The sequence below is a fragment of the Marmota flaviventris genome, chromosome 17 (genome assembly GCF_047511675.1).
Source record: "Marmota flaviventris isolate mMarFla1 chromosome 17, mMarFla1.hap1, whole genome shotgun sequence".
Lineage (NCBI taxonomy): Eukaryota > Metazoa > Chordata > Mammalia > Rodentia > Sciuridae > Marmota > Marmota flaviventris.
Window position 1 is genome coordinate 61,178,623 of NC_092514.1, and position 10,602 is coordinate 61,189,224.

General features: G+C 47.2%; 1 protein-coding gene across 1 annotated transcript; it reads left to right on the forward strand.

Annotated features, from left to right (window-relative positions):
• The first annotated feature begins 512 nt into the window (after positions 1 to 512).
• On the forward strand, positions 513 to 4,881 carry LOC114101907 (keratin, type I cuticular Ha3-I). The gene is made up of 7 exons (XM_071604016.1): positions 513 to 860; positions 1,814 to 1,896; positions 2,435 to 2,591; positions 3,826 to 3,987; positions 4,080 to 4,205; positions 4,356 to 4,576; positions 4,764 to 4,881. The coding sequence occupies exons 1-7, from the start codon at positions 513 to 515 to the stop codon at positions 4,879 to 4,881; spliced, it is 1,215 nt and encodes a 404-aa protein (XP_071460117.1).
• The last annotated feature ends 5,721 nt before the right edge of the window (positions 4,882 to 10,602 follow it).

Sequence of the window (10,602 nt, forward strand, 5' to 3'; positions counted from 1 at the left end):
TTTTTTTTGAGAACCATGAATTTAGCACTTGGAAATTTGAACTAGCAAAAGATACACAGGCAGTACCTATGCTTTTGCATTTCTTCAAGGAGAGCCAGAATCTTGCCCAGGAGTCAGGGCCCTCACGCCAGGTGATAGAGCAGCAATCCTGTCCCTGGACCCGCCACACCCAACTAATGAAGGCCAGGGCTTTCATGAGTCCAGTTCTTTGAAGCCACACCACGAAGCTCTTACTTCATGACACACGGCATGGTGGAGAGTCCTGACTTAGGGAGAAGCCCAAGTAAAGTCTTTTATGAGGTGAGGGACTCTTCTGAGGAAACACATAACAAGCAGAAGGGAAGGGCTTTGACAATCACCAAATGAGCACAAAGAAAAAAGGGCTGCCTTACACGTCCACACCCTCCACAGTGAGGGTATAAAGGCCCATCTGGGGAAGGAGACCCACAGCGCTGTGGCTTGCACGACTTGCATTCTGTCTTCAACCGGACACCTCGCACCCTCCCAGCACCATGCCTTACAACTGCTGCCTGTCCAACGTGAGCTGCCGCAGCAGCTGCTCCTCCCGGCCCTGCGTGCCCCCCAGCTGCCATGGCTGCACCCTGCCCGGGGCCTGCAACATCCCCGCCAACGTGGGCAACTGCAACTGGTTCTGTGAGGGCTCCTTCAACGGCAGCGAGAAGGAGACCATGCAGTTCCTGAACGACCGGCTGGCCAGCTACCTGGAGAAGGTGCGCCAGCTGGAGAGGGAGAACGCGGAGCTGGAGGCCCTCATCCAGGAGCGGAACCAGCAGCAGGACCCCTTGGTGTGCCCCAGCTACCAGTCCTACTTCCGGACCATCGAGGAGCTCCAGCAGAAGGTGAGGGGCGGGCACCATCGTGTTCTTAGCAGGAGGTTGTTGGAAGAAGAACATCCTAGCTGCAATTCAGAAACCATAGGAATTCCTGGGTCGATGGGAAGGTTGACGACTGGCCTTTATTTTGTGTCTTGGGGACTCATCTACTTTTAGACTTGGGCCTATTAGGTCTGAATATTGGTGTAGAGTTAGTTTAGGTGAAAATAGTAGCACTTCAGATAAAGAAGCTGTTATTTAAAGCTGTCTCTGAATGCTTCCATTCCAATGTATTTCCAAGCTCCAGAATTATTACCCCGAGGTGAAAGAAAAGAACTGAGCTGGAGAAGAAAACTAAGCAAATGGATTAGGTCATTTTTCTCTCTCCCTCAAGTGGGCATTGGGCTGCTCTGATCTCTGGTTATCTCCCTCTTCTGGACACTGAATTATCCCGACTCCATTGTCCTGACCTGGATGTCTCTGGGATCCTACTGGTGTCCAGTGTTCAGTGAAGGGGTAAAAAATGGTTGGTTAAACCCAGAAAGATTGGAAATGATGTAGGAGGAAATGGTACCAAGTCATTTCGATGGCCAGGAGAGCATGGCAGACTCCCTGGTACAGCCCCTTGTAGCTCCTAATTTATATATTTATCTTCCCTTCTCAGTTGAAAGTATCTTGAGGGCAGGATTCACATTTTAATAAATATGAATTGTTATCAGCTTTTCAGTATTGCTTATCAGGAAAGGAAAAAAAAGGAAGATAACTTGCTGATATTTTCTTTGTGTATTTCAATTCTTTTTCAAATATAGTTTCTAAAATATTTATTGAGCACCTATTGTACACCAATAGCACTTCATAGTGTTATATAAGATACATTATGACTTCTTATTTTGATCCTCCCATGGAGTGAATTAGTCGAGATTGCCATTGGCAAAAATAACCAAGCCCTTGCTTATTTGAGAATGTTTTGGTGCTTCCAGATCCTGTGCAGCAAGTCTGAGAATGCCAGGATGGTGGTGGAGATTGATAATGCCAAGCTGGCCTCCGATGACTTCCGAACCAAGTGAGTGGGCAAGTTGGGTTTTGCTTATTTTTCTGCTCTTTCCTCTCTCTGCTCCCTTAACCTGTTGACAACACTGACACACATCGACCAAGCTGTTCTCCAGATGTTTCCCCACCATCCACAGAGCTCTTTCTCACTAGACCTTGGAGATCCCTCTTCCTGGCCTCCAACCCCTTCCTCTTCCTCTTTCTCCTCTCTAGAGAGTAATCCCCAATCACAGGGTTCGCCAGTGTAGATAGCATGGTCCTTCGACATCCTGCTGAGCGCAGAACTCATGAGAATGTGGGAAATGTATCTCCCTTGGAAACCTCACAGTTCATGGGATTTTGTCCTCCTAAGTCCACGGGTTCCTTAACAAAATAATTGCCGGTGAATTTTTCTCCAGGACCTACTGCTAGGTACTGAAAACCTAAATGACCAGGATGGTTTTAAGAACCACTAAACCTAATTTCTAGTTTTCTGATCAACCAAAATCAAAGCAAAGTCAAGGCCAGGTGTATTCCTGCCCAGCCTGTCCCTGATCCTCCTCTGGTCACAGGTACGAGACGGAGCTGTCCCTGCGGCAGCTGGTGGAGTCGGACATCAACGGCCTGCGCAGGATCCTGGACGAGCTGACCCTGTGCAAGTCTGACCTGGAGGCCCAGGTGGAGTCCCTGAAGGAGGAGCTGCTCTGCCTCAAGCAGAACCACGAGCAGGTGACGTTCCCTAAAGCACTGTCAGGATCCGGCTCGCCAGGGCTTGAGTCCAACCGCCTCGGGCTGTGGGAGAAGCTGTGGGTTGAGGTTCCATTAGCTCAAGAAACTATTCTCCCAACAAAAAGGGATTTCTTTGTAGAGAATGAATAATGTAAAAATCTGAGACAGGAGATTAGGATTTCTCTGCCAGGGGCGGAAACGAGGATGAAGGAAGTTGGCCAGCTCCACCATGAGGACAGGTCAGCGATATGCAGCCACAGGACCTCTTCTGTGCCCAAGTCAGGCCACAAGCTGCAGTCATTTTGTAACTGTCCATTTTGTAACTGGAGAGGGCAGGATGGCCTAGGGCCACCAAGCTGAGAGAGCTGAGCCAGAAACCAAATGCAACTGTCCTCATTCCTTTCCAGAGCCCTTTTTGTTATTCAGCGTTGCTTGGAAGAAACATGGGATAAAATGCTCCCCATCACTGGCCAGTCACTTGCACACCGAACAGACATTTGCAAACCTTAAATCCCAGAACAATGTTCATGGGGACTGTTAATATTAGTTGAGAGCTTATTTTCTACCAGACATTATGCTAAGCCTGTTAGAGTTCCAGAGGTAGTTCTTGAAGAAATGGAAGATTCCAGAAGCTTCTAGAGTTGTATTGTGAGTGGTAGAGACGACACACAATTCAAATCTACCTGATATCCATCTAAACCCGAGTACCAAGCTCTGTGAAGAGATTAGCAGTGAAGTGAACAGATATTGATTTTCTTCAGCATGTTCTAACACTGGTAGAAATCAGCAAATCACCAAGTCCATTCTATTCTAAGATGGCAGATTTTGAAGTAAGCATTCTTTATTTTATCTTTAGCTAGACTTTGTCTTTTTATTGCCCATGCTTAAGAATCAGACTTAAGATACTCTGAGATATTATAGCTATATGGGCTTCCAGGGATCAGAACTTAAATCATGGTCAACCATGTCTCAGCTCTGAGACCAAATGGCCACACTTCTCTAAAAAAGAGGTGGTACAATAAATCTAAAGGGCAGGAGGTCCTGGGCCTGAAGGCCCTTTGTGAAGTGGAACACACACACAGATCAGTCACTGAATGTAGGAGCTGGTCAGCGAGGTCAGAGGGAGCGGAACTGGTTGTAAACTTAAGAATGATTAGAAGTTAAATTGCATTTATTCAAGGACAGACCAAGATCCTTCGTGATATTTAAAATTGTTATCCCCTCCCTCCATCAGGAAGTCAACACCCTGCGCTGCCAGCTTGGAGACCGCCTCAACGTGGAGGTGGATGCTGCCCCCACCGTGGACCTGAACCAAGTGCTCAATGAGACCAGGTGTCAGTACGAGGCCCTGGTGGAGACCAACCGCAGGGAAGTGGAGGAGTGGTTCACCACCCAGGTGGGCATCCAAGCACCTGACCACTCAGGACCCAAGGCCTCAGGGCCCTTAGGGCAGGGTCTGATCCTGTCTCCTCCCCTTGGGTGTTTCAGACTGAGGAGCTGAACAAGCAGGTGGTGTCCAGCTCAGAGCAGCTTCAGTCCTACCAGGCGGAGATCATCGAGCTGAGGCGCACGGTCAACGCCCTGGAGATCGAGCTGCAGGCCCAGCACAACCTGGTGTGTATTGTTCAGACCAGCTGGTGAGCAGTGTGAAGTCGGGGAGGCAGACTCACCTGTGGGCCTCAGCTCTGGAAGCTGGTGACTTCTTTGGAAGCAGTTTTGAAGGAGCAGCTCCTGACACTTCCTTTGTTCTCTCCCCCACCACAGAGGAACTCTCTGGAAAACACACTGACAGAGAGCGAGGCCCGCTACAGCTCCCAGCTGTCCCAGGTGCAGTGCATGATCACCAACGTGGAGTCCCAGCTGGCCGAGATCCGGGCTGACCTTGAGCGTCAGAACCAGGAGTACCAGGTGCTGCTGGACATCCGGGCCCGGCTGGAGTGTGAGATCAACACGTACCGGGGCCTGCTGGACAGCGAGGACTGCAAGTGAGTGCAGGGCTACTGATCCTTTCTTTGGGACATGTGAGGTTGCGGTGGCGGTGAAGCGTCTTCCTGATGGAAATGGCTTATCATTTCATGCTGTAGGGTGACATTGTGACTCAAAATGCTTTTAGTGTCTTATTCCTTTAGCCCATTTTATTCTAATTTGTTCCAATGATTTTTATGTCACCAGACTTCCCTGTAATCCCTGTGCCACAACCAACGCGTGCGACAAGCCCATTGGGCCCTGTGTCTCCAATCCCTGTGTCACACGATCTCGGTGTGGGCCTTGCAGCAATTTTGGGCGCTAGAGGCCCCACTGCCAGGAGGAGGACAAGGACTTCAGTCACATCTCAACTCCAACAATGACCACACCAGACAAAGGAGAAACCCTTTATCACAGCAGGTCCTTGAGCTCAGCTCTGACTTTCCACTTCGTCTCCTGGTCTGAGTCTCCAGCACAGGACAGTGCAGAGCCTGTCTTTTGAGTCACACACAGAGATCTACAACAGGATCAAGTAATAACTACTGTCACAATGACACATTTGCGCGACATGTTATGTGTCGGCAAAACTTATCTAAATGCAATTTGAAAATGATGATATTAAGTGTGGTACAGCTGCTGGGCTGCTTGTGCAACAGAACATAACTGGACTTAATCTTCTTTGTCACACTTTTGGATTTTGGCGATGTAATAAAAATCCTTTGTTAATCCTCCTAATAAACTTATTCTGGCACGGAAATTATAGTTGTATGTTTCATTCATAAATTCCAAAATTGGCTGCCTTTTATCTATAAAGAGTACCCAGTGTTTTTCCATTAGATGAAAGTATTCAACTTGATACATGGTCTGTGATTTCCTTCAAAGGAAAAGTCCCCACTGGACATCACCTGTCAATCCCCCCCTTTTTTTTAACCTGGATTGAACCCAGTGGCACTTAACCACTGAGCAACATCCCCAGTCCTCCCTCCCTCCCTCCCCCTTCCTTCCTTCCTTCCTTCCTTCCTTCCTTCCTTCCTTTCTTCTTCTTATTATTACTTGGGGCATGAGGGATTAAACTAAGGGGCACTCAACCACTGAGCCACACCCCCAGCCCTATTTTGTATTTTATTTAGAGACAGGGTTTCACTGAGTTGCTTAGCACCTCGATTTTGCTGAGGCTGAACTCACGATCCTCCTGCCTCAGCCTCCTGAGCTACTGGGATTACAGGTGTGCATCATCGTGCCTAGCTCACCTGCCAATCTTGATAAGCACTAGAATAAGCAGAGCAGGGTGATCCATGCAGGTTGAGGTGATGGTGGTGACCATGGTCAGCACTGGTTTGTACAGGAGATGACATCTGAGTTGAGACCTGCAACCTGAGAAGAAACGGATCAGAGGGAAAGAGCCTTCCTTCCAGACAGAGGAACCAGAAAGTCAAGAGTGGAAACGAAGCTGATGCCTTTGAAGGAGGTGAGGGAGGGCCAGCGTGTCTGTGGTGATGAGCTGGGAAGGGGTGGGCAGTGCCTGGGGATCGGGGGAGGACCTGACTTTATTTGAAGTGAAGCTTTGGCAGAGTTAAAAGGATGGACTGATTGACAGCTTTATTAAAGGGAGTGCTTGGGTGGCTGAGTGGGTGTAGGTGTTCTGAACGTCCCTGTTGGAGGCGTTGGGGTTGTAGATGACAATGACAAGTCAACTGTGTTGTTTTGTTTGGTTTCATAGAGTCACTGACATCTAACCGCTGCTCACATTCCTCATCAGAAACAGGGAAGTCAATAAAGTGCCAAAAACTACAAGGATTGCTCAAACTTGAAGAAGATATGGTTATGATGTGGCCTGCCCGGGTCATTGAGAAACTCATGCCCGGCCTTGCCTGGCCTCTAAGCCCGCTGCAGGTGTGCGGAGGCAGCCTGCTCTCACTCTCGCTTTTACTGCATGCAGGGACAAGCACCCGTCTTAAGTGTAAAGACCAGGGAAGATTTACAGCTTCCTCAATGACATATTTATAAGAAACTCAAAGCGCTCGGCAGTGGCCGGGACATGTTGGCATGTACCCGAGATGACTTTATGTGGCAGCACCAGTGAGGTGAGTGGCCACCCTGGTGAACTAAAAGCTTGGGGTGTGACACGTTGGAACGTGTGTGTTTAAGGTTTTAAAGATGGTCAAAAGGTGAAAAGGGCCCTGTGTCTCCAATCCCTGTGTCACACAATCTCAGTGGGGGCCACAGGCTTGAAAGGACTCCTTTCAGTTTCGATCAAAGCTATAACCTGTCTCTGGAGCTCAGCCCTCAGTATGGTGTGTGGCCTTTCTGAGCCTCAATTTCTTAAGCTATAAAATGGGGGAATAATGATCACCTCATTGCTTTAATCTTTCAAAAATAAAAGATGGAAGGAGAGTATGCTGTTCAAGGCTAACCCAACACTTGATGCAAAGGACGTGCTCAGAAAACAGAGTTTCTGTATGCTTCTGTAGGGACCCTGAGGAAATTGTGTTTTTATGTCCTCATCCCTTTTCCTATTGCTCATGACAGAGAATCCACATCCTTAAGATTTAAAATTTTGCTGACCCAACCCATTTGAACCCGGGTGGAAACCTGGTCTCAAGTTCTCTTGAGTTGAGGGCCACCAAGGGGGTGGATGGGACAAGAAATCGAGAGATCTGACCTCCAGGGCTGAGAACTGGGGAGAAATGAATTCAGATGTGTGTGTGTGCACGCCGGCCCACGCATGGATGTACAGCAGCGTATGTGCATGAACTCGTGTGTGCACGTGTATGTGTTGTGTTGGGAGGAAGATCCTGCTCCCTTCCTCCTAGTATGATCATGATAATTATTCTGGTAATAACTTCATATCTGCTCTTGCTGACTCCATTGCTGGTTGGTTGTGGAATCTGGCTGGCTGGTAACTGCAGAGAAAAATTTGAGAGAAGGTTGCTTATCAGTATCTTGGATGCTGGGAGCAGAGCTGTGGGTGGTCCATGGGTCAAAGAGCCAGGCAGGGTGGACAGACAGAGGTCACCTCCACAGGCGCTGCTGCAGGCTGCAGGGTAAACACAATTACATACCAACCCAGAGTGAAGTCCCTCTGAGAGGGGCAGACTCTGGGGGTGGAGGAGAGGACAAAGATGAAAGAGTTTCAAGTCTGTTCTTGATAAATGCTCAGTTAGGTTCCTTGCCCGAGGCAGCGTATCTTGAACAGAAATGCAGGAATACACACAGGTGGGCTGGTGGAAGGGAGCTATTCCCTGGTTGAGAGATAGATGGGCTGGGGAAGCACCCAGAATCTTGCAGGCAAGATACGGTAAGCTCTCTTTGGCTTTGGATGCCAACGATTTTAGAAAATCCCATGTCTGCCTTTCTGCTCTGCACTGACTGAGGGTTTGTGTTCATGCTCTGAGGCTGGTACTGGAAAAAAAATGTAGGGGGGAGAGAGGAAGGAGGAGGAGGAAAGGGAAGAAGCAGGAGAGGGAGAGACCAGAAAGGAAGGAGGGAAGAAGGAAGGAGGAAGGAGAAAGAGGGGGAAAAAAGAAAAATAAACAAAGGAAGTTTCTTCTGTAACAATTTGTAAATTGTCAGTTTGTCACTTGGTCTCTGTTGGCCCTGTGTCTGCCATGACCTTGTCTTCCCCTCCCATTTCTCATCCCATATTGACTCCTTGGATTTACTAGAGTTACCTTTTCTAGTTCTGTCCTTTGGTGTCTGCAGGACATCATTTGCCCCTCTTCTCTAGCTTGGCCTCTGGGTCTTGGCCTCCCAGCAAGGTCTTTAGGACCCATATAGGTCATTAGTGAATAAGAGCAAGGCTGCCTGATGGGGTGGATGGAGCCACACAGGTGCCTGGTCTTCAGCTTCTGTGTACTCTGGAGCTTTGCGAAATTCCTAACGAATGCATATGGCAGTCTCTCCACAATCACGCATCCAGGCCATTACCCCCACTAGACTAGCCCTCAAGTCAGCTAATTTAAATAACTTCGAAGATTTTTCACATTTAAAAACTGATTCGGCAAGGGCTGGGGAGGTAGCTCAGTGGTAGAGCGCTTGCCTAGCATCCCTGGGTTCAATCCCCAATATGGAGGCGGGTGGCAGAGGGGGGGGTAAATGATGATTCTTGCAGTGCATTAATGACAGGCACATAGGAGGAAATACACCAGGTGCTCAGCTAATAATTTATAACATACCTGCTTGATATTAATAGCCCACCTAGGGCAGATGAAGAAATGAAGCACAAAGAGGTGGCTCGAGTCATGTCATGCAGCAAAAATGTTCTCATTTATTGACGGAAGGTGCACTTCGGTGACTCTGAGAAGAGCAGGGAACAGGCAGACACATGAGTAACTTTTTCTGATGAGAAAGGAGTAATCCGTTTTCTCTTAACCAGGTCACTGTGTTCTTTGAAGGTGATGACTTATTCCGACATTAACAACCGTGAGATTCATAGGATTAGGCATGAAACTTCATTCTGAAAGAACTTTGGTGATGAGGATAGAGTTACAGAAAGCAATTTTTGAATCATGTTCAGTACAAAAGAGAAATTAAGAACTTAAGTGATTTGACTACACGCTAGTTGAATGCATGCCAAGAGTGTTTCCAGTGCTTCTCCAAATGCTTAAGGGGAGATCTAGAAAGTCTCCAGGCACACTCTGGTCATGGTGGTGCTCAGGGACCCAGCCTTAGCCTTGTTCTTACTGCTCCTCCCTCTGGAGAACTGGGTATCTCTGGCTAGACATAAAGCTCCAGGGGCTTTTGAACAAAAAGGTATCCTTTCTAGAAAGTTCTGGATTCTAAAGAATTCTTTTTTTTTTTTTTTTTTTTTGTGAGTAGTGGGTTAAAATGATAAGGAATATAGACCTGGTGGGGGAAAACAAAAACAAAAACAAAACCCAGCAAGCCTTTTGGTTAGACTAAGGAGTTCTCTCAAACTCACACTAATCACATATCCAAGTAAGTAAGTTGATTGAAAAATACCAGTTCATATTTATACCTAGATCTAAGAAAAATCTTGGATTCACATACATGCTGGTAGAATCATAAAATGTAACAAGGATAATCCATGATTTGTATTTGTCTCTGGGAAGAAGAGATCTGAATGAGAATAAGTATGAAAACCAAGGAAGTCCTCAACGTTACCTCTCATCCCATCTTTATTTGATTTTAAACCCACTTAGAGTGAACACGGGAAATGCCAACAGCTACAAAACCTTGGTAGCACTAGTTTAAAATACATCTTCTCTGTTATTTTTTTGCATCAATCAGAGTAGGCAAGTTTACAGTTACCCCAGTAACAAACAATCCCCCCTTTTCCCAAATCTTCTCGGAACAAGAGTTTATTTCTTGCTCAAGTTCTAGGTCCCACGTGAGTAGGAGGACTCTAACCATTGTACTTCTCTAGATCTCAGGCTAGCAGTGGCTCTGACTCTAGAAATTTCCACACAGCTGCTTGGCAGGGTTAAGAAAAAGGGCACTGGCTCATAAAGCTTCATTCTGGAAGTCAACACACTTCACTTCCATTCACAGGTTATTAGCGAGTCACTTGGTCAGTTTCCAAGTAGACAGAACTCCAGTACATTGCTGCCATGTTCTTGAAAGGAAAAGAGAACTATTTGGTGAATAGCAATGAGGATCACCATATTCACTTTCCTTGGGAATATTATTTATAGGAATTGTCATGGTGAAATGATGGTGTGTTTCCCCCAAAGGATTGGCATTTATGCCATTTATGTCTGCCAGTGTATTGGGGACACTTCCATACAGAGGTCTCTTTATATTCATGGTCTGGATTTTTTTATTTTTCTGAATCATCCAGATAATGCATAAAACAAGTTTCCTTATAGGGTAGGGTCCTGATGGTGAGAGTGGGAGGGCTGAGTTTCTTTCTGGGTCACTGTAAAACAAGGGTGTGGCCCATTGGAGGAGGGTCTCCTAGAGGTGTCTCTATCCTGGGTGGCTCCTGGAGTCTGTCTTCTGTTTCTGTCTCCCTGAGAAGGTATAAAGACTGTGATTTAAGGGCTGGGTATGTGGCTCAAGCGGTAGCACGCTCACCTGGCATGCG